The sequence below is a fragment of the Megalops cyprinoides genome, chromosome 1 (genome assembly GCF_013368585.1).
Source record: "Megalops cyprinoides isolate fMegCyp1 chromosome 1, fMegCyp1.pri, whole genome shotgun sequence".
Classification (NCBI taxonomy): domain Eukaryota; kingdom Metazoa; phylum Chordata; class Actinopteri; order Elopiformes; family Megalopidae; genus Megalops; species Megalops cyprinoides.
This window is the reverse complement of record NC_050583.1, coordinates 34,856,031-34,879,283: the sequence shown is the minus strand read 5'-3', so window position 1 is coordinate 34,879,283 and position 23,253 is coordinate 34,856,031. Positions and strand designations below refer to the sequence as shown.

General features: G+C 46.1%; 1 protein-coding gene across 4 annotated transcripts; it reads right to left on the bottom strand.

The window, feature by feature from the left end:
- Positions 1 to 237: 237 nt before the first annotated feature.
- LOC118780320 (katanin-interacting protein) lies at positions 238 to 22,548 on the bottom strand. Of its 4 annotated transcripts, none has more exons than XM_036532758.1 (29): positions 22,398 to 22,548; positions 21,778 to 21,818; positions 20,265 to 20,356; positions 19,767 to 19,942; positions 19,303 to 19,415; positions 18,720 to 18,821; positions 18,498 to 18,632; positions 18,004 to 18,247; positions 17,649 to 17,780; positions 17,346 to 17,497; positions 16,565 to 16,656; positions 16,133 to 16,229; positions 15,356 to 15,565; positions 14,825 to 14,962; positions 12,968 to 13,754; positions 10,382 to 11,131; positions 7,436 to 7,644; positions 7,236 to 7,311; positions 6,975 to 7,152; positions 6,553 to 6,718; positions 6,274 to 6,443; positions 5,747 to 5,811; positions 5,542 to 5,652; positions 5,068 to 5,207; positions 4,786 to 4,887; positions 4,529 to 4,689; positions 2,804 to 2,830; positions 2,313 to 2,401; positions 238 to 2,199 (listed from the first exon to the last, which is right to left on the bottom strand). In XM_036532758.1, the coding sequence occupies exons 1-29, from the start codon at positions 22,402 to 22,404 to the stop codon at positions 2,141 to 2,143; spliced, it is 4,821 nt and encodes a 1,606-aa protein (XP_036388651.1). In that variant the 5' UTR covers positions 22,405 to 22,548; the 3' UTR covers positions 238 to 2,140. The 4 variants fall into 4 exon arrangements, with proteins under 4 accessions (XP_036388651.1, XP_036388667.1, XP_036388659.1 ...); XM_036532774.1 differs by having other exon boundaries at positions 5,747 to 5,805; XM_036532766.1 differs by having other exon boundaries at positions 18,498 to 18,629.
- Positions 22,549 to 23,253: the final 705 nt, after the last annotated feature.

The window sequence follows — 23,253 nt, the reverse complement described above, 5'->3', positions numbered from 1 at the left end:
CATTACTAATTTTATTAAGTTTGTTATTTCTGACACCAGCACAGCTGAAAGTTAGATATAAGTCCGAGCTTGAGCTACCTGTCCTAAAGTGAATCCATGCAGTGCAATGACAATAGCAATATTTGAGAAATGCTGCATATTTTACCAGAACATATTTTTTATTTGTTTACGTAAACCTACGTTAAATATACATGTATCCGAAAGTGATTAAAAAAATACTTCAACACATTTTAACATGGGATGTTACATATACAGTCTTAGCAACAAAATATCCAACAACCCTGAAGCATGACAGAAGTGACATGTGAAATCCTTTCTAATGGACCTCACATTAAATTGAAATGCTCAAAACAGCATTTCTAAAGTAAGTCAAAGACAATTCTTAGATGATTTTTTTTTTTCTGATGGGAACCATACAGCATATTGTAGCCCACAAAGCAGCAAATCCATCGCTTTCAATGAACACAAACCTCAAGATGCGAAAGTGCCCCCTTTATTATTAAGTTATTTCTTCCCCCTTTCACAATGAGGTGGTGAAATTATTGTTTTGAACATGCAACACAAACTTCCAGGTGTATTTTCTGGGCACATTCAGGTTACAATGTAAATATTAGTGTATTTCAGCTTTCAAGATTTATCTAGTCTCTACTTGAGGTATATTTTCCGTGCTTGCATATCTGATAGTAGTGTTGTCTGTGTTACCAGTTTATTCTGCAAGGATGTATCAATTCAAGACAATACAACATTGAATAGACACTCACCTAGCTGTGAAGCTAAAATAAGCCATTTTCCAATCAAGAACCAAGATTTTCATGTTGTCATCTGCCACAATAAGTTGGCAATATCAAAAGACCTTCAATATGCAAACAACATTCTAAATTACATTTTACATTGTACGAGACAAGTGGTATTGCCAGGGTTAAGACTGCAATGGATGTTTATACAGAGCTATTTACTGTTGAAACAGAATAATGTCTCAATGATGCTTTAGGTTCTCTGCAGCAGAGTGTCTCCATAAAAATACATAAAAGTACATATTCAACAATCTTGTGTAACTTTCCTCAGATATAATTGACTTTTAAGGTCACTTATAGTTGCAAATGGCCGGTTTACTGCACCTGCTGTCAAATTCAGTCAATGAGGCCCCTAAACACTAACATTAAAGCATCACCACTGCTACCACAGAACTTTCCTAAACTACACAGCTTTATTCATGAGTTTATGCGAGTGATTACATATACCAGTGAATACATATGGAAACGAATAATTCTGAACAGATTAGTGTTGCGTGTGTTTCTTTGTCTTAAGCAAGGCCATAAAACACACGGCCTTTTACTGCAACAAGAACAAGCACTTTAACTAGTCACCTATTCTGACCACTTTACAGTTGGATTTAATGCTGCGGAAGAGAACGTCAGTTTAAACCCTCATCTTTTAGAGTCAGTACCCTGTTCTTTCCTGGAAGATGAGGCGCAGTCTGACTACGCAGATCGATACAATCACACCACACTGGAACTTTATTTTTACAAAAGAGCTTTTTGTGATTTTTGTGCTGATGGCAAGCAGGCTATTCCCTTTAAAAGGCTTAGTCAGGTCCTTCCTGCAGATTGTCATGTAATAGCTCTTAGGTGTTTTTCTCATTTAGAGTACAGTGAACGGAGGTTTGGAAGATTGCACTGCTCTCGACAGCTTGACCAGCAGCAGCAGTGCAGTACTGATAGACAGGGAGAGGGGCACTCTGTGAAGAAGCCACAAATGATAGTTTAAGCTAGGTAAACTGGACATGTATGAGGAAAGGTGACTTCAAAGCCAACCTGTTGTATGCAAAAAAACAATACAAGCTAAAGGAAGATTTTTTCCTTTCAGTCACAGCCATAAGTGAGCTGTAAGGATGAACCAGACCTATGGTGTGTGACCAGTCCTATAAATGGCTACAGACCCACCAACATGTTCTGTTGCAAGCTGTCCTGTGGGGTGCAGACTCAGGACAAGTTCTCAGGACAAACTGAGGAGGGTGGGGGTAGGCTGTGGAAGGTGGGGTAGATTGAAGGGGTGGAGTTTAAGACCACCCGATCACTGTGGTGCAGTGTTAGTCATTCCCTCTCCTTGGGCAGGGAGATAGACCAGCTTCCTTTGCCCCTCAGTACCGCCTCTTCCCCAGCTGCCCTCTGTCTGTCATGCAGGTTTTTGGCCGCAGGGCTGCATTAACAGAGGAGGAGAGGGGAAAAGGAGCCAATGAATAACAATGAAAGGGATCAATTTTCCATTCAGGAAAAAAACATCTGCACTAGACCAGTCCACATAACTCTTACCAGGATCAGCCGCCTGTTTTTTCTTGCTGTGGTGGTGAACAATCTGGTTCTCATTAGTCATCTTCACATCCTGGTCCTCCACATAGTTGCTACAAAACAAAGAGAAAGGAATGCAAGCCATTGTAATTTGTGCTATTTATATTTCCGCATCATCAGCAGCTTGAATTGCCAACTTGGGTTACAAGAGTGTAAACAGAGCACTGAGGACTGAAGGTAAAGCACAGGCGACTGGGACCCACAAGACTGAAACGATGAGAGCAGATCCAGGCCTCCGGTCCTACTGCAACATTATGATGTGTGAAGGCAGGGCCAGGACAATGCAAGCAAAGCAGAGGAGTGAGGGGGAAGTACAGGGGAGAAAGGACAGGAGATGTGGCTGCTGAAGTGGAGGTGGGAAATGGGGGGGGTGGTGGTATCCTGGGTGATACAGACTGGATTGTCTCAGGAGGTGACTACAAGGGGCTGAAACCGCTGAGCAGCTCTTTACTCACTGTTGCTGATTCCCGCAGCGCTGTGGGCTGGAGCGGAGAGAACACAGGGGCCACAGGCATGAGTGGACGCAAGCGCAGCTCAGGTCATTACACAATGTGACATACTGTAATAACTAGGGGTCGACCGATATGGTTTTTTCAAGGCCGATACGATAATGATTATCTGTGACAAAAAGAGGACGATAACCGATATCTGAATGCTTTTAACATGTTTTTTCGTTGTGAAAAGACACAGGCTGTGACAACATGGGACTTAATTACAAACCCTTTTTACTTAGTCATATGTTTTCAGGCATAAATTTAAATAAAGAGCAAAAAGATCAAATGATAATTCTTTCTCAAAGGTAAAAATAAACTAAAAATTGCAATAACTAAAATGACCACATTTGGCATTATAGATGATCTGTGAGGGTCACATTTGAGCTACAGCAGGTGTGCCTGTTTGAATGAGACGGTGTGTGAGAGAGAGACAGGGCCTACTAAAAGGGGGCTAATATTGACGTTGTGGGTAAATTTCTCTATAGTTATCTTATTTTGGCCACTCAACAGATGCCTATCACTATTTTAAAATGCATTCAATTATCAGACGAACAATGGCAATCATAGCGTAAGAAATAAAGCAAATTGATACATCCCTTAGGCAGCATTTTCATCATAAAGTATGAAATATCAAAGCTTAAAACTAGCTTGTGCATCCTCGCTTTTTCTGAAGCTGTGGGGAGATTCTAGGAGCCCGTTTGCAAACAAGTCATTTATGTGAAAAATGGACAGCTCATACAAAAGTAGGGCACCGTGCAGAAGGACTGTGATAAAGTTAGCGAAAATACTGTGAGGTGCAAACTGTGTGCTGCAAATTTTTATTTTAATAACTCGACTTCCATGATGATGATGAGGCCAAATGAAGAAACATCAAAGTGGCAAACGGGTATTTTCAGCTTTGCCTTCCGACGTACAGTGCAACCACAAGCGAGCTGAAGTTTAATTTCGTGAACGGTTGCTTAAATGACGACTGTAATTCAGAAGGGCTGTGCTTTAGGGTAAATTTCTTTGAATGTTTCATTTGAAAGAATAAATATACATTACTATTTGTTAAATGTGAAGTGTCAGACTGTTGCAACTTATAGCATAAGTGCACCAATTAGTCCTTATTACAAGTCTTCTTTTATATTCTAAGCTTGTTTTTTTTAGCTTAAACGTAGACTACTTACACTGATTCAAAAAGGTCCAATTAGCCTAGTGCAATTTGGTTAACGGCATGGTTTGAGCACAACGACCCTTTTACTGGATACTTACCTTCCATCCTTGTTTCCAGCAGCAGGCCTGAGAAAACGTTTGATTTTCAAGGTCAGATAACGTTGTCTGTCTCAGCCAATGAGGGAATTTTGTGGAATGTTAGCCATACCAATAGCAATTTTTTCTGATACAGGAGATGTGTCGGGATAGTACACGCATTGCTTTTAATTTTTTTTTTTTTATCTGGAATTTAGATAAAAATATACCGATGACAGATAATCAAAATTTTGCAAATATCGGCCCCGATTATCTAACGACCAGATAATCGGTCAACCCCTAATAATAACAGTGAGAGCCATGCTGACTCTGCCTTCACAGATCCAGGGCACTGGATCCCTTCAGGGTAACTGCATTGGCACATGCATGTTGCTTGGGGATTGAAAAAAAAAAGAAAAAAGGGGAATAAAGAAATGTGGCAGACGCTGGAGCTACCTGATGACGGTGTTCCTTTCTCGGTGCGCGATCTTGGCGTTGCTGGTGAAGAGGATAGTGTGGTAGGGTACCACTGGGTCACAGGTAGGCAGGATTCCTCGAGCCACATGAGTCACACAATCCAGGATGCCATTATACACCAGCAGGTCATCCACCAGCAGCTGCAGAGAGAAATACAAATACACCCTGTTCAGTCACACTCTCAGCTTCAGATTTACTGGTGTTACTGAAATAACGCAAAAAAAGGGAAAACATACCCCGAATTCCTTCACTCCCCTTTGTGGAGTTTTGGAGTAGTTCCACAGTTTGATCATGGACACTGTTACTGGTTGATCAAATATAACATACACCCGATTCACCTGTCAACGGAGAATACCAACAGCATGTCTTGAGCGTGCACATAGTAGGCATCTTACCAATAAAGACCCTTAGGTTCACGGTGTAAAATGAGAAGCAAAAATCACACATGCCACAACGCTCTCACAGACGCACACTGAAACCCACCCGCCCACGCACACACCCGCTCCCACGCTCCTCACCACTCCTGGCAGCACTGGTGCCAGCCACATGTGTCTGCCATCATGGGTGTTGTTGACCCCATCCACCAGCTTGTCTGGAGTCCGCACGTCTCCATTCACACTGTCCAGGACATTCACGCTGTCAGGAAACGCCGCAATGTCTGAGTACAAGTTAAGAAAGTATTTCTGCACTCAGCTGAATTACTGGTTCAGTTTCTTCAAACATATTTCACAGTTCGTCCTCTAGAGGTCACTGTTACCCCCACTATTTTCTTTAGCGTCTGGTTTAGGGATTACCATGCAGTGTTATGTCTGGACAATTAACTACATCCAGATTTGCTAATGCATTTCGCCTGCCGGTAACCCAGTTACACTGTGAGCTTTCTGGCAGTGCTAAACTGATAAGTGACGTGTCCCTGTACAACACTGCGCCTACATTAACATGAGTGACACTGGCAGGTGTGCTGCAGGCCCACTGGCGGGTGTGGAGGATACTGTTGTCACTGAGAGGAATCTTCGTGTCGCGCTGGTCGTAGAACTCCAGGCCATTCAGCCCGATGTAGTAGGGGTCACCCCAGGTCGTAAGCAGCTGCAGCTGGAAGATGACTGACAAGGGCAGTTAAGGAGACGGGACTGTTCCGTGCTGTCAAAACCACCGTCTGATACCCGTCACAACTCTTCACAGCAGTGGAAAGGATACAGCCACAGGGCATGAGGGGAGCCTCATAGTCCATGCTGGCATGCTCCAGTTTCTGTGAGCTGACACGGTTTCAAAAAGGCAAGACACTCCCATAAGCCTCAGTAGCGGGTATGTGCTGCATCCCAGTTCTTCATTCATGAATACTCTAATTATGTATTCAATTTATAAACTAATTCATTGCTCCATGGACAGCTGGTACAGCAGTTCAATCTTCACACACAATCCATACTGTCTATAATATGTGAACATTACTACAACAATTTAACAAGTTCAGAATTAATGCTCTCATATGTGGAACCACTGCGATTATCACGATCTTAGACCCAAGTTGTCAGTGACAATATCTTACATTTATCAGTCATGAGCATCACTGAGGACAGTTTTGGAGTGATAAAAAACATCATGAAAAGATAGTGGCACTGATAATGGCACCACTTCTACTAATATACACTAATAAGTAATAACAGATGAGAAAAATAACAATACATTAAATATGTATGGTACATAGCGTGGTGTATTACACTGACTTCTGTATCTGCTGTGAGTCTGCGTTCCTGCTGCTGGCCGGCTGCAGGTAGTCAATGAACAGGATCTCCTGGGCGAAGTCAAAGTGGCAGTTTCCCGGGCCCTTCCGGATCAGGAAGCCCTCAGGCGGGGAGATGACCACATCGTCCATGGACACGTGGATCACCTTCACCTGCAGCGTTAAAGAGACAGCACCGGGCCACGTGCTGAGATTGCTCCGCGCTGAGAAGACATGACGTAGGACCTGTTGCAACACTGCCGCGAGCTCGCAGATCTCTCACCCCTCTGTATGTGTCCTCTGGAGATTTGTTGTAGTTCCAGATCCGCAGTCCGGCTATGGTCTGGGCCTTCCCGAAGCACACGGTGAGCACGTGCTCGCTCTCGTAGGAGAAGGGGATCAGCCACATGTGCTCGTCATCCATGGTGATGTTGTGCCCGTCAAACAGCCTGCTCACAGAACACAGCCATTAAACCAGACATGCAGACAGCGCAGCTGACTAAGGGTTACGGGTCACCTGCAACAACAGGATGCTCAAAGCATTAGTGAAGTCTCTCATATATACAGCAATTCTGTAGATCCATCATGCCCCCAGCTCATAGTTAAATGTCTCAGACACAGCCTCGCAGGTCAGCCGAGTTAAAAAATGCAGGGGATCTGTTCATATTTGTCAAGTCACAGAGTTTTTTGAGAGAGGGCACTCACTTGTCCAGGGTGCGCAGGTCATGCCCATACTCCGGAAGCTCATTCAGGTCTCGCGGAGAGGCGTCCACCATGCTTATGTCCAACGGCAGGCTCTGTCCTTCCTTCCCTACCACTTCAAGCCCGGTCATGCCGAGGTAATGGGCGTCGCCCCAGGTCATGCTCAAGGTAATTTTAAGGCCTGAGGAGGAAAAACAAAGAGCCTGTACCTGGCAACTTTAAAACCGCCGTGTATTAAACTCCTGAAACAGAGACAGTACTCACACTTTCCAGTGTACATTCCAGGAACCTGCTCTGAAGCCACTTCGGATGTGGGGCCGGCGGTTGGACGCAGTTTCACCTGAACACAGGAGAACACATACGGAAACAAAACACCTAACTGAAGAATTTGGTAAGTATCACCCAGAATACAAATACTGGTCGATTGAATAATCCAGTAATGGAAGGTTAAACTATATGCCCACATGCTGGTCGTCCTCTCTGAAGCCGGCCTGGGTGAAGGGGCGCTCCTCGCCCTCCCCGTCGGCCGTGCGTGGGCGCTGCAGCTCCTCCTCGTGCACCAGCGCCTCAGGGCCCTCTGCCTCGCCCTCGAACGTCTCGTCGTAGCGTGACATGGCCTCTAGGATGTCGTCATCTGTGGTGAATAGGATGGTGTCCCCAAACTGCTCCAGGGCTACGGGGCAGAAAGCAGAGACAGATGAGGTTCCCTTTCGGACCATTACACTTTGGATCTTTCCTTTGAAATGTTATTCATTATGGCAGTCTATGAGGTGACAGAGAAAACCAAGCCAGTTATATACAACCAACCAGGTTGATATAAAACCTCCTAAAACATGAGCATGAAAGTGAGGTGCTGTTGTCAAGTCCCCCTGAGCAACATGATTTACCAAAGGAGTTGGTCGCTCTAGAACCTAAACAGATGGTACCCGCAAAGATATACTCTCTAAAAAGCAATCTGGACTAAACCAGGTAAACCAGGAAAGCAGGATGCTGGAGGCCTGAAGAGATGAGCAAGGAGGACGTAGAGACCATAGTTATGGGAATCATCGTGGAATACCATAATGAGTGATCTAGCCCCACGATCATGCCAAAATTGGATAGAAGCAACTGGTTTTGCAGCAATTTTTTGAAGTTAAATATCTAAGTTCAACACCTATCCTACTTTTCTAATTGATTTATTTCTTGAATGATCAGGAACTGCATAAATCAGCACATTAGACCTAATTACTCATGAGCAAAAATGGGATCCATCCACGCAAGAAGGTCCATAACATTATCGGATGTTTCCTTTTGGACTCCATGAAGCTCCCATTACCTTACGAAAACTTATGGACTGTGTACATTACTATTCAAAGAATATGCAAATGCATGTTTGGATGTCACTGTCCATGACAATGAGAGGTTCACCTCCAACTTCAACTTCTGAACTCGCTGAGGAAGGCCGGTCTCTCAGCCAATCCAAAGCAGTGCAGGCTCAGACTGACAGAGGCTAAGTATCCTGGGTTTAGAATTGGACGAGATAATGGAAAAACCCAGGAAGCTCGGGCTGTGCCACCTCAAGTTTGGCTGAGACCAGTGACTAGACACAGGTGAAGGCATCCTTAGGCTTAATTGGATTATTACTGTCATTAAAAAAATGTCTTTGGAACTTTAACTACCCCCTTGGCAGATCTGACATGTGAATAGCAGCCTGATCTGATACAGTAGACGGCAGATGCCAAAAAGACCTTTGCATACGTTAAGACAGCCTCTGTGGTCCAGGTCCCGGAGACTCCTGAATTAACAAAGGACTTTATTATGCAAATGGATGGCTCAGAAACAGGTTTTGTTGGTGTACTGTCCCAGGATATTAGAGGTGAGGAAGCCCAGCTCATGTTTACTGGTTGGAAGATGGTGCCTCATTAACAGAAATATGCAATGGTTGAAAGCAAGTGTCTCAACATAAAATCGGCTTGGATGACCCTGAAAAAATATCTGTTAGGTTGCCCATTTACACTGGTTGCAGAGCATGCCCACAAAACTGATGTCCACGAAAAGCAATGTAAGGTTTGTCTAGCTTGCCTTTAGCTTTCTTTGCCTCTCCCTCTCTATTGACACCAAGGGGAAGTTTGTGGTACAGCAAGGTGTGTGATGCAAGGAAGCGCAATAAATGGACCGCCCGTTGGGAGGAAATGGCTCCATCTGCTGGACTCTGGGTTTCCTGCATTTAGCAATGAAAGCCTGTCCTCAGCTAGACTTCACACTAGGGCTGGGTGGTATAGCCGTCATGGTATATCGAATAGCTATTTTTAGCGCAATAAGAGCTATCCCTGGTATGCGGCGTTAGGTTTCTTCCTGTATTGTTTTCCCTTTAGTCAAACCTGATGCAGGAGCACACCTCCAAAGTTCAGTGAAATGCTTCCGGGGCAGAAAAGTATCACTTGCATCTATTTGTTGGTTGACTTACCTATTAGCTTTGAAAAACACATAGCATAGGTTTTCACTCTTTATCTTTGTAGCCATGTGTTTCTATCTACCACATGGAAGCAGCATAGTGCTGTTGCTGTGATATCAACATTATTTGTTTCATTGTTAATCAAAGAGGATAAAGGGGAACAGGTTGAAAGTAATGACAGATTTAAAGGTAGTGTTTGAGCTTCCCCTGTTTCCAGCTCACCCACCGTCACTGGATACGAGTGGCGTTTTTGCCCCCGGAAGCATTTCACATGGCCTCGGAAAATTGGATGTACTCCCGCATCATGTATGACTAAAGCAAAAACAATATGGGAAGAAACCTAACATCGCATACCGGGGATAGCTCTTATTGCGCTAAAAATAGCTATTTGATGTACCGTGACAGCTATACCACCCAGCCCTACTTCACACACCTGCTCATCATAAAGCTAGTCTGTCAAAACCTTCAAAAGAACCCTGCTGATCTGTTCAGGAAGGGCAGCTGAGGACACCAGTTACGAATTATGTTGGAGCCTGTGAGTAGGTGCAGCACAATATCTGGATTACTTAACCCTGTTTGAAACTGGACTCTGCTCTGGTAAATGGACCTTCGACTGGTGTTCGACTGGATAAAGAGTTTTGTTGCTTGGTTTGTTATTGCCATTGGAAAACGAATTAGCAGTCCATTGTGTAAACAGGTTCCTAGAAATGAATCAGGCTCTAAGGAGCTGGGAATTGGAACTGTTTGTTTTGGTGGCTGTCTTTGTTACTATGAAATGCTAACTTTTTCTATTCCTATTCAGTCCTCAGTCCACCTCTTCCCACTGGGCAAACCTGATACACCTGTGCATTCTCAGAGGAATAAATCCCACAGGCTGCCTTTTTCTCCCTTCTGATCCTCATAACTAGTGCATGCTGGGACAACCTGTCATTAGTGAATGAAGTGGTGTTCAGCTCATGCTAGGAGAAAACTGTACCTCCAGACAGGGTTCCTGAGGCCTTGGCGATCTCCCCCCTGAAGATGCACCTCCCGTCCAGCAGCATCTCCACCTCCTTCACCCCGCGGAATGAATGGATGCGTGACTTATTGTAGTTCCAGATTCGGATCATGGCCACCTGGCAAGGACTCTGGAAGTCGATGAAGATGACATGGGCGCGACCCGGCGTGAAAGGGGCCAGCCACAGGTGCATGTCATCCTGTGTGCGGTTCACGCCGTCGATGAGGTTGGTGACCACGCGCGGGTCCTTGCCGTAGGCGGGCAGGACGTTGATATCGGGCGGGTCGGCGTGGATTCGGGCGGGCAGCACGGGCTCCCCACTGGAGCTGAAGATCTCCACGCCGTTCAGGCCCACGTAGTGCCGGTCGCCCCAGGTGGACAGGATGTTGATAACGAGCCGCTGGCCCTGGGGCAGGACGGGGATCTCGAACTCCTCATCCCGCTCCGTCTCGCTCAGGGGGTCGTCCTCCAGCTCCTCCAAGAGGTTCTCCTGGCAGGGCGTCCGGGGGGGCTGGCCGGCTCCTCCTCCTGCCTCGGACCGGCCCTGCCTCTGCAGGAACTCATCGAAAATGTCCCCCTCGAAGCCCATGTTGGAGATGCGCCCGCGCTGGCACTGGTTGAACTTGGTGAGCGAGTCCCAGGACTCCATGAGGGTGTCGTCCTGCTCGCTGCGCCACTGGGACCGCGGGGTCCACTGCCTCCTGCCTCCCCCAGCTGGCCCGGGCCCCTCTGTGAATACAGGAGGAATCACAGGGACTCAAACCATCACTGCCTCTGTAAGCCAACTGTAACTTACTCTCTTCTTAAATCACCCTCCTACAAGGCAGTTGAGCTTTAAGTATCAAACTTTTTTTAAAGAAACTAAAGAAAAAAAAAGGATAACACAGGTACAAAACTTAACACACATGCATTTTGGGTTGCATTTGGAAATGGTTTCATATCATGTTGACATACTATGTTTAATAGCCTTTCTGACTACTCGATAATTCACTGTTCATGACCCAGTTTACCGTCTTTGTTATTGGCTGCACTTTCTTTGTACAGCAGCTGCTCTTGGCATGGACACCGGACCTTTTCTTGCACTAGAGAACACATTTCTATAAAATCACCACTAACAGGCTGGGAGTCTGCTGTCTGGAGGATAAAGTGGGATTACTAGAGCCCAGAGTTAAAAGTGATATGAAAATCTGTTGCCAAGATATTTTATTTTGCAAATCATGCATTGTGTCCAATGTCACACCATAAAATGTTGACAAACTGGCTGTAGTATACTTACATATGTACCAAAACACTCCAAAAATTGTGTCAACTACCTGCATTAACAGCTAAAATCAATAAACTACAGTAAACAAACTTCTATGCATAGGACAACCTGTGTCTATATGAGGTTGCAAACAGAACACAGAAACTCCGACTGCAGCATGTAGCAGTTTGTTATGTCCATGAATTTGTCACAATATCAACACAGCCACAAGGAGCCATTAATATAAAAAAACCCATGTAAATACACATTGAGTGTACTTTTCTACGAAACAATGTACCACCTCAGGTAAAAACAAGTAATGAGAAAAACAAAAGGCAGCACAGTTTATCAGTTTTTCGCAATTTTTCTAATGCACAGGAAGAATGATAGACATTACGTTGGCAAATTCATGAATTATCAATTCTTCTTCAGTTCTTTCACATACATAATAATCACACTCTCAGTTGTGTGCAACTTCACCTTGCTCTGACCAGCTGCACGCTCCTATTTTATATCGCTCAATTAGCGTGTGACCCCAGGAAAGTCAGATCAAAGCTTGCAGTATACACTATTATGTAACAACATAACAAATATTGTACAGCAGTTGGAAATATGCAAAACCCAAAACCACTTAATAGGGCTTACTGCCAAACTCCCACACAGCAGAATCTCAGCAAATAACCCGATGTTTTCAGAAGATAAGAAGTGACAGGCAGTGCAGACTGAGAGCTGAAGGCTTTGAACCCTGCACGCTTGCAGTCAGTGTAACCTCACTCGTCACACAATGAAAGTAACCCCACCCACCACACACAGAAAGTAACCTCACTTACACACACTGAATGTAATCCCACCCACCATACACACTGAATGTAAACTCACCCACCACACACAGAGAGTAACCCCACCTTCGCACACTGAATGAAACCCCACCCACCATACACACTGAATGTAACCCCATCCACCACACACACTGAATGTAACCCCATCTACCATACACACTGAATGTAACCCCACCCACCATACACACTGAATGTAACCCCATCCACCACACACACTGAATGTAACCCCACCCACCACACACAGAGAGTAACCCCACCTTTGCACACTGAATGAAACCCCACCTACCATACACACTGAATGTAACCCCACCCACCACACACACTGAATGTAACCCCAGCCACCACACACAGAAAGTAACCCCACCCACCATACATACTGAAAGCAACCCCACCTACACACATTGAATGTAAACCCACCCACCACACATACTGAAAGTAACCCCACCCATCATACACCCTAAATGTTATCTGTGTGAGGCCTACCTCTCCTGTGTGGGAACGGAGTCCTGTCGCTGCCGGCCTCCGGCTGCTGGGCGCTCCTGCGGGTACTCCTCCTGCTGCTGAGGGGCCGGTCCCCTCTCACACACAGGTCCTGCAGCAGGTCATCGCCCAGGTCCAGCGAGTCCGAGCTGAGCTGCGTGGGGGGACGACCTGGCTCCCCGTTCAGAGCTCTCTCCCCCCACAGGGCGGAGGCCCTGCTGGACTTGCTGGGGTTGCCCGTCACTTCTGGCAGTGCGGAGAGTTTGGGCTCCGGGGGTTGGTCTGAGGACAGCCAGGGCGGCCTCTCCTTTCCCCCGTCAGTGCCGTCTTGCCCCCCTCTGCTGAGGGGCTGCAGCCACGGTGGGGTTTTGGAGAGGGGCTGGGCCGTGACCGCCCGCCCCGTGACCCGCTCCAGCTGCTGCTTCAGCGGGAGCTCCTCGTCCAGGGACACCCTCTCCGCGGGCGAGGAAGACACGGGCGGGGCCGACGGGCTGGCGTCTTCCTGGGGGTCGGGCTGCGTCTTGCTCATTTCCTCTGGCTGGGCGAGGGCGCCGGGCTGAGCGCAGCTACTCTCCCGGCTCTCATGGTCGGAGCTGGGGTCCTCGGCGCCGCCCAGGCTGTGGCCCGACGAGACGGGGCTGGAGGACACGCACTCCTGGCCGAGGGCTTGGAGGTCGATGGTGGTGCTGTAATCGAACACCTGGTTGCCGCAACCCTTCTCCAGCTCTCCTTCAAACACTAACGTGCTGTTGAGGTACAGCCTTACATGTCGGGCGCCGATATCCAGATCCTTAAAGAGACAAACACAGCCGTTTCACTAAATCCCTCAGTACAGACACAGACATTAAACACACATGGATCCTACATTTACCAAAAATCAATGTAACAAATGATACCACCCACTGTAAACCACACCTCTCACAACCTCTGATGTGGACATACTAACAAAACATCAAGCTGAATAAGAAACAGAGAAACGTGAGACAATAACAGAAGCCCTGGGCTGCTGGAAAACAAACGGCAAGCAAATGATTGCCTCTGAGCCTTGTGCAAACACTGCGGATGTGCTAATCTCACACGAGGTGAATTCTGCCCAGGACCGGCGGTCTTTCAGCGGCGTCCCAACGTCTCAATGTCACATGCTGCACGGCGCAGACAGACGCTGAATACAAATCCACTGAAACCCCTCAGGGACCTGGGATCTTCAGACACCTGTCATCACCTACCTCGCGAGCACAGAGCTGGGAATGTCTACAATGCCGGCAACAATGCTTATCGCTCCTGCCCCGCGCCCTGGCATTTCCCCCCGACACGCAACACAGTGCCGGTCCTCTGAGCCCCCGGCAGCAGCGAACGACGGCTATGAAAAACCACAAGAGGATGAGGCTGCCGTGATCCACCTCTAATCCCGCGGCCCTAATCTCCCTCTGTTCCACATTCAGCAGGGCCGCTGCCACTGTTTGAAGAACACTGCACTGCTCAGACCAGGACCTTGACCCAACTGTCAGTCCCTGCCCCACACAGGCCTTTCCACGGATGCGTGAATGAGATCCACACACTTGTGGGTGAGACCATTAGCTAGTTAAAATGAGAGCAAAAATGTTCACAACTTCGTAAGCCTTACAGATATTAGATATTAGTGGGTATTCTAAAGTCTGTTCTCCATGTGGATTACAGCCTGCTGTGTAGATTAAACTAATATACCTGATGCACCCATTTCTAAGCCAAGCCAATTACCGGGTGGAACTGTATGGATAACATTCCAGCTACCCAAACAGCCCAGACCGGCCTTTTTCACTACAAACGGCTTGGATCTACTGCCCAGGTCAGGCCCCACTTGCTGATGTGCACAGTTCTCACACTGAGGCTCTTGTTGTAGTTCCAGATCTTGATCCTGGAGATGCCGAAATCAGGGGAACGCTCAGGATTGCGGATGATGAAGTAGAGCTGGACGGGCGGGTGGAACGGGCAGGTCCACATGTGCCGCTCCTTTGTGGTCTTTCAGTTCCAATCAGGGAGAGAGAGAGCACAGCATTAAACAAGCATGGCAAGGAATAACTGTCAATGGGTTTTGATTCGGGCTCAGCCCACACACTGACAAATGACAAATGACTTGCCGAGGCCTAACTATGTGTAATCAAATCAGCGGCACTCAAATCACATTACCGCAGAGTAAAGGTAGTCTATTTTGGGTCTTTGACTGGCTGAATGGGCTGATTAGATTCAGAAGCATCTTGGGTAATTTATAATGGAAGGAGAAAAAATAAACACAGTCAGACACTGTGAACCACTGCTCAGAACCCTCAGCATAATCTAACTACTTCTCTGACGGTTCTCTCCCTGCCTGGAGCAGCTCGATTTCATTACGTTCTGTGCTGGGGGGGGACTCACTTTGGCTTTGCCGTTAACCAGCGCCCCCAGGTTCCCTGGATGGTCAGCGTTCCTGATGTCCAGGTCGTGGGGCGACACATACAGTTTGCGGTTCCTCAGGCAGAAGAACTGCATCTCCGTCAGCCCGACGTGACTACTGTTCCCCCAGTTGGAGAGGATCTCCATGGTGACGTAGAGAGTGGCGGTCACCTCTGCGGACGCCCGCGCCCTCTGTCAGGACAGCAGAACCGCTGTTCATCTCCATATCATCGCCTACACTGGCCCCAGCCGGGCTCCGCCACTCGCAGAATATGCCAATTTATTCTGAGGCCTCCAGTCAACCTGACTCCCCCCCTTGAATGCTTGTCTTCCAAAACAAAAAAATGCTGTCAACTCTGAAAATTCCCCAAACCCACACATGCATTACTGTGCATAAAAATCAACAAGGCCACATACTGCTGGACTGAGACACTGGCTGATTTGTCCTAGGATGGACTAAGAGTTCAGGGAAGTTTACATAGGGGGTGCCTACTTTAAAGGCAATCCCATCTCAGGGGATTTTCACAGAAATCCTGTCTTCTGGTATTTGTTGTTAAGTTACTTTCACTGAAATCCTATCATTGGTTTTTTGACATTCAACTGATTTACCCTCTGTATCTAGCTGTACGTATTTTTAACTCAAACCCTGTGTCCTGAGTGTTTGACCTCTAACCCCTTTAGGTTTTAAACCCAACCTCCAGGTATTTTAACTCAAATCCGGTCTGCGAAGTATGCAGTTAGAACATGAATCATACTCACTGATGGTTTGCCACTTCTGATCTTTGCTATCTGAGGGAAATCCACATTAGTGTCTGCTTCAATTTTTTCCAGTGCCTTCAGAAGTTTCTTCTGTTGGCTGAGATAACAGACAAAATGACAGTTTCTTATATTCAAAAATTCACTTGCAAAAATGTCTTGCAAAAACAAAATTAGCATTCATTCGAGTGACTCGCTGCTCTTGCATTAACAGTGATTCATCGCATACTTCATAAATAAATTCATCTCATGGAAAAGACCATTCTCAGTAAAGATGAGTAGGAATGCTGAAGAATAATGTCTACACTGGAATGACAGAGGTAAAACATCATGTACAGGCCCTCTGAGTAGAGCAGGTGTCCTGTGACAAAGACTGGGCCTCTTTGTGGGTGGAATCAGAAGACAGAGAGATGCTGGGATTTGTACTGGGCATACCTTGGCTCCATGAGGGTGATTCTCTGCATGGCCTTGGTCACTCCACTCTCCCCATCAGCTCTGGAACCATTGCTTATCTGACCCGCTCTGATCTATTTACAATAGGACAGGGCCATGACAGGGTTTACCAAGGGGAAATCCGTCAGGACAGTGTATCTTGGGTTGCACAAGGAAGTCCCTTTAATCCTTTCACGTGTAAGTTCTAAATATCCCTACTCCAGAGGTTGTTTGTGCGCACTACAGTGTGCACAAACAATAGCCATCCTTGGATTACTCTCAACTTTTACAAGGTGTTTTAGTCAATTAATCACAGCTCATCAGCTGAGTAATGCAATGGTTTCTGTCAGCTCAGAGTAACCTATATTACACTTCTGGTGTTAGCTAACCAGCCTATATTTTCTGTTTTATATAGTCTGAATAGTTTGTTGTGGTGATACCTCTGTTCATGTCTAAATGTTTGCACTACATTGAGGACATACATGTGAAGACTTGTAATTTATGCAAAATGTTTGTGAAAAGACCGAAATACTGATAGAATTTCTAGGTACAGCTGATGCAACTATCTCAGTGTTTCAATCATAACAGTGTGATCATACTCCCCAGGGCCAGCCTACAATGATCACACCGGTATGATCATACCCCTCAGAGAGTTAATACTTCAATACTGAAGTGTTATGTTCTGGCCACAAAAATGATACAAAATCACCATAACTGTCAAAATACTCAGTATTTACAAATGGGAGTGGACAGGTGTTACCAGCCAGGTCCAGACCCTACTCACCGGTCTGGGCCTGGTGGTTCTGAGTGCTGGTTGCAGGGTGTTCTCTTTCTGCAGGGCCTGGAAAACCCTGCCTGCTGCCTCCTCTGGGTCCCGCTCCTCCAGTGTAGCCTTCCGGGCCGTAGACAGGGGGTGCTCAAAACGACTCCATGACCCTGCAGCGAAAAACAAGAAAGGAAAAAGAAAACCCCTACAAACTGGCTCTCGTTCTGTCTTTTCTTAGAGAGAGAAATCTGGGTATCACAGGAATCGCATATGTGTGCTTTGAATCTCACGTGAACCACATTATTCCAGTTCTGTGCTTACGAGGGGTATCTCTGCCCTGTGTAGAGGGAGGGCTGTCAAGGGCTTTGCTTTTCACCATGACTGGCTTGATGGGGATGTACATCTCCATGTTGTCTTTCCTTTTCGCTGACAGTGAGCGCTCTTTCTTTACACCTGCACCGAGAGACAAAACCACAGCAGACCGAACAGTTTAAAGGAAACAGGATGCACGCTTTACTGATTATTATTTCAGTCACCTGTTTTCACAGTAACAACTCCAGTTTCACATTTCCAGATCACTTCATACAAAGGAAAAGAACTCACAGATGAATGGAAACAAATGTAGACATTTTGTCTCCAAACTGAATGACTGTAAGAGCAGATTGGCAGTATTTACCATTTGGTGAAGGGCCAAAGTCCAGTACTATGAGGTCCCCTGGGTCGAGGTGGCGCCTGGCTGTGGCACTTGGCTGCAGGTTGGGGGCAGGGCCTTTGGAGGGCAATCCCAGCTCCTCCAGGCTCTCCGTGCTCTCCTCCCTCTCGATCTGCTCCTCCACCCACTCCTCCTCCGACTCCTCCCCGGCAGAGTCCTGGCTGCTCCGCCGCACATTCACGCTCACCTCCAGGCTCTGCCGCAGCACCTGAGGAGACGGAGCCCGCCCCATCAGATCCAGCCCTCCGGGACGCCCACCTCTTTCCGCCACGGTCTCAATCTACGCAAGCCGAGCCCCCCCCCAATGCATTTAGCAGACGCTCTTATCCAGAGCGACTTCCATCGCAATAGAACATAAGAGCATCCATTCTATTTAAACAAGCAACAGACCAGTGAGTGTGAGCACCCCTGTCTGTGATGGCGCAGACCCCCGCAGCTCAGCCTTGCGTGGTACCCACCTTCACCTCATCCATGTTGAGGAGGACTCTCTCGCTGCTCTCCGGCTCACAGGGACTTCCTCGGCTCTCCGTCCGGGCACAGAGGGTCTTGGGGCCCGTGCGGGCGTCTCTGTGCGGGGACTGAGGAGCCGACTGCTGAGGAGGACAGACAGGGAGACGCCGGCTTACACACACATCCCAGCAGCACAGCCCTGGGGCCCGGCAAGCGCAGCCACGCCCTACCTCCATGCTCACGCTCTCATAGGGCTCAAAGTCCTCCGAGTACTGATGCTCTGGTTGAATCCGTACGCCAGTTCCCTTCTCTGTTTTAATACTGACCGAGCTCTGCAAAGAAACAAAAGAAGACTCAAGGCTGTGATCATCACAGCTAGCCTAAAACTGAGCACTGTACAGTAGCAACACTCCTGGGAGGTTTCCTAAACACTCCTTCTGTCAGATCAACAGAAAACCCCACCAAAAAAAAAAAAAATCAATCAAATTATCAAGAATATCTCGTGTCCCCTCTACACTGCCTGCTGTAGTAACCTGGGTACACCGCATTACTAAGTCTAGCTTGCTTGTGCTTCAACCTTCACTGCTATTGTGGAGGATTATCATTTATTTACAACTAGCAGTAAAAAATTCTGGCATTCCACATGACTGAGTCTGATGACTACCATCTATTCCCAAGAATAGAAACAGAGCGAATAAGGACATCCAGACAACTCTGTGCATGCATGCATTTACCTGAGTGGACACCAAGCATGCTGCTGACGCACAATTCTTCTTAAGGTTCCGCAATGTTCAAGCTGTAACTAGAGCATACCTGAACCCATTCTTTCCTCTGTACTTTTCCTGGGGCAGTCTGACTCCTCTCTCTCTTTGCCTCCTCCAGATCTTGCTGGCCTTCTGTCAGCAGAGCAGACCTTCTGGAAGCATCTGGGGAAGCCAAAGCACAAATTACATACATGCGCAGACCCCCCGAAAAACCAACGCCCGTTCAGCACTGCTGGGCACAAGCACTCTCGGACACCTGCGGCAGCGTGCCAAATTGCTTTTTCAGCATCGCTACTGCACGACTTGCAATCATTTATTCATTTGGCCCGAATATGCTCTTACCCGGGGAATATGCCAAGTGAACAGATGCACAGTCTGTGACCCTGCATGCCTGTGAACAGGGCCCTGTGAAAGAGGTAGAGGGCAATGGCTACTCGGGGGAGGGGGTGGGGGTGGAGTTGGTGTGAGTGGTTACAGAGGGTTTGCAGCAACAGAGGGTTTGGTCCTGCTCACCGGCTGTGTGTGTGGCCCGCACTCCAGGCGGAGGCGAGGTGAACGAATTTTGTCCGCGTCTCCTGGACTTTTTGTTGGCCTCAGAGTTTGCCCCATTCACATAGATGGAGAAGCCCTGCTCCAGGCGCTCCAGCTCTATCTCTTTGGGGTCTTTAGTTTTCAGCCGTTTTAAAATCCTGATCAAGACACAGGACACAGGTGGTCTTAGTCAAGGAGATACATTTCTGATGGGGAACACATCATGTCTATTTATACAAATGTCATATTTTCTCATCTTTCTGAGTTATATATAACGTACACATTGTACACTGCATTCTAAACCTACATGGCATAATATTTTAAAAACACTTGCATAGAAAACAACTTCTCTCCGTTATCTGTATGGTTTAATGTTCGCAGAGTACGCCAATCACAGTTTGTGAGCTTTATTTATTGGCTGACAGGTATCTCTGCTGGTAATATGAGACAGTTGCACCAAACCCAATAGTCACACCTAACCTGTTTTTCTGTTGAAGGGCAATTAAATATTCATCGAGTCTCTCCTCGATATCCGGCGGTGCATGCTTCCCTCCCGGGCTCCCATGACACTCCTTCAAAAATGACACGCAGCAGTCAGACAAATGCACTCGAGTACCTGCAGCTACGCTCTCAACATGGAGCCACTTGTGCATGCCGTCTCATAATGTGAAATTCCAGAGGATGATGGTGCATGTGGTGTGACTGTACAATGAAACATGTTATACAATTTCATACAGTTCCACTGAGATGTGTGTGTCTTGGCCACTCAGACGTTTTCTGTTCCTCAAATGTATGACAAATAGATACAAAACTAAGAAATAAAATCCTGCAACAAGGGACCAGGTAGAACCACTAAGATTATTTACATTCTCAGCCTCATAAAAATGGAGCAATACAAATGCAGATCGCTTAACTTGGCTGCCAACAAAATAGTGCCAAAGAATTGAATCAAAAATGTTTTATCATGACAAGCCTATATGATACTGAAATCTGGACAGCCACATGGCTCTCTTACTAAAGAACACAGAAAACATATTTGGTGACAACTGAAAGCCATTTCAAAATGTGTTAGATATCTAACTCATTTGTACGTACAGTCACGAAAAATACAATGCACCCCACAAGAATCACTGATAAGTTGTTAATACATTAATGAGGAAAAACCTTTGGGAAAACCTGCAAGTCTACATCTCTGACAAGAATGAACCACTTCTAGCAATCAAAAAAATATTTCATAAATGTGATTCTCAAAAGGAAAGCTGCACTCTAAACTGAACAGACTCACTGAATATGCAAATGACTGACTTTGAAAAGAGTCCAGATTTTCTGATTTTTTGAAGTGGCCCTGTGTTGCTCCTCAAGAATGTAAAAAATACATTCAAAAACGATGATGATTTGGTTACATGCAGAGAGAACCAGAAATCAAGGGCCCTCTTACACAGCATCTGTTAGCCAACTACAGCATCTGCAAGAGACAAGGACGGGGGCAGTGGAGAAGCAGAAAAGAGAAAAACTGACTCGAGGCTTCGATTAATTCGCTACGACAGATAAGAGAAAACACAGAGCAAATAAAAGACAAGGAAGCTGTGCCGATCTGGGGCTTGTGCAGTAGCTATGCATGCTGCTGCTGATCAATTTGTTATACATACAAGTACCTGATGTATTCCGGTTTGAAAACAGTGGCACCTTTCAATTAAATGAATTTCAGCATGATCCAGGGGTAGACCTTCTACTTTGATTTCATGCGGGTCATTTCTTAGTTTTAGCTATTAAAAGACATGCTTAAACGTGCATTTATTCTGTGGGTAATGACCGACAGTGGGGCAGCTACCTTGGTTTTCCCCAGCTATCCATATGGAATGCTTAGGCAGACGTAAGATTTTGACGTGTATTCTCCATAAAAAATATTTGCTGTTTATTTGGACAAGAAGAGCCAACCAGCCAATCGAGCATAAAGCTTATTAACAGACATAACATTAGCAACCAGGCCTACCTCTTTTTCGGTGGTTTTAGAGCAGTGCCTGCCGGATCCCCCTGTGTTTTTTTGCAAAGAAGAGAACAAGATTTAGCCCGTGCTGAAGTGTCGCACGAGAGCATTAGCAAGGTAGGCTAGGTAGCTAAACTAGACTATCTAGTTAGCGAACGCAGTGACTTTTGACAAGTAGTCCGTGTTTCCAAAAAACAAATTGTGATAAAAGCAAACGTAAAGAATACAGTATTTAAAGGGGCGAGCTGCAGCTGTGCACGCAGTTTCGAAGGCTGGCCCCACCCGTTGTGATACGTTTTTGCCGCATTGACAAGAAAGTCCAGACCGAGGCTAAAATTAAGGCCTAACTTTTGGAACCAGCTCATCTATTAGTAAAGTTTCAGTCGGCATTATGATGAACCATTAAAACATTTTCACTATAAATACGAGGGATAATAGTACTGGTTATCACTACAGATATACACATTTGCATGGTCAAGTTTAACGCATACAGTTAGCTGCCAGTAGCTAGCTAGCTGGATAGCAACCAACTGAAAATTGCCTAAATTAACTCCTTTCAGTCCTGGAGTCTCTGTAAATGTTGCTATGTAGGGACATTCAAATTGAAAGACTTAACGTCAACTTACAGTCCATGTCATCTCTTTGACTACGTTCTTTCTCGTTATTCAGAAATGTTCAAAAATACTCATGTGTCCTCGGTGTGTTGATACAGTTTGTTCTGGTTACCAGGAGAGTATCGGCCAATGGCGAAAGCCCGAAGAAGCTCTGGACACGCCCCTCCTGGTCCTGAGCTTCAGCAGCATCATTTGTGTACACAGCCGCTCAGGGACATTTGAGGCCATGATGTTGATCGCTGGATCATCATTGCTCAGGTCCTCCCGCTTTATCTACATGCGTTGACAAACTGGATTTAATTTCGGAAATTTACACGAAAATATGTATTGGCTACATATTTAAAGGACACCTATTAAATTTTTACTAAACAGTGCCGTGGAGATGCAATTACGCCTGTATGTTATGGCATTTCTTTCGGGATTTTCGAACCCAGTTAGATCGATGCAAACCCAAACCAAAACACCTCCAAAATAATGTTTGTATAAATACCGTCTTACCGATCCACCTCTACAGTGCTGTTGTTCCACAACATGCCATTAGAGGTCAGAGCTGATAGTATGTTAACTGAGCAGCTAAGCTAAAAAGTAATCTTATTTTGTTTGATTAATTTCATCAGCCTATTCATTCCCTGGCGTAACGAATAACGTGCAGTTTATTTAAATTGTTAACCTGTTAAATTTATTACATGTCTAACAGCTGAAATAAGCCCGCGGCCTTCTGGGATCGTTCTCAGAAAATAAAACCAACAGGGTGCGTTCCCTTAGATACAGACATCATTGGTATCCATCTACCTTCGTAATGGCTATCTACTTGGCGTGAGCTTACTACGTGTAATTGAACACTTTCTCATAAGTTCATTTCTCAAAG

Excerpts from the sequence above, each read along its gene's own strand:
- LOC118780320 (XM_036532758.1), bottom strand. Across the intron at positions 20,357-21,777 it reads CTAAAACCACCGAAAAAGAG|GAGTGTCATGGGAGCCCGGG; the intron begins GTAGGCCTGGTT and ends TCATTTTTGAAG. Across the intron at positions 6,444-6,552 it reads CAGAGGACACATACAGAGGG|GTGAAGGTGATCCACGTGTC; the intron begins GTGAGAGATCTG and ends TTAACGCTGCAG.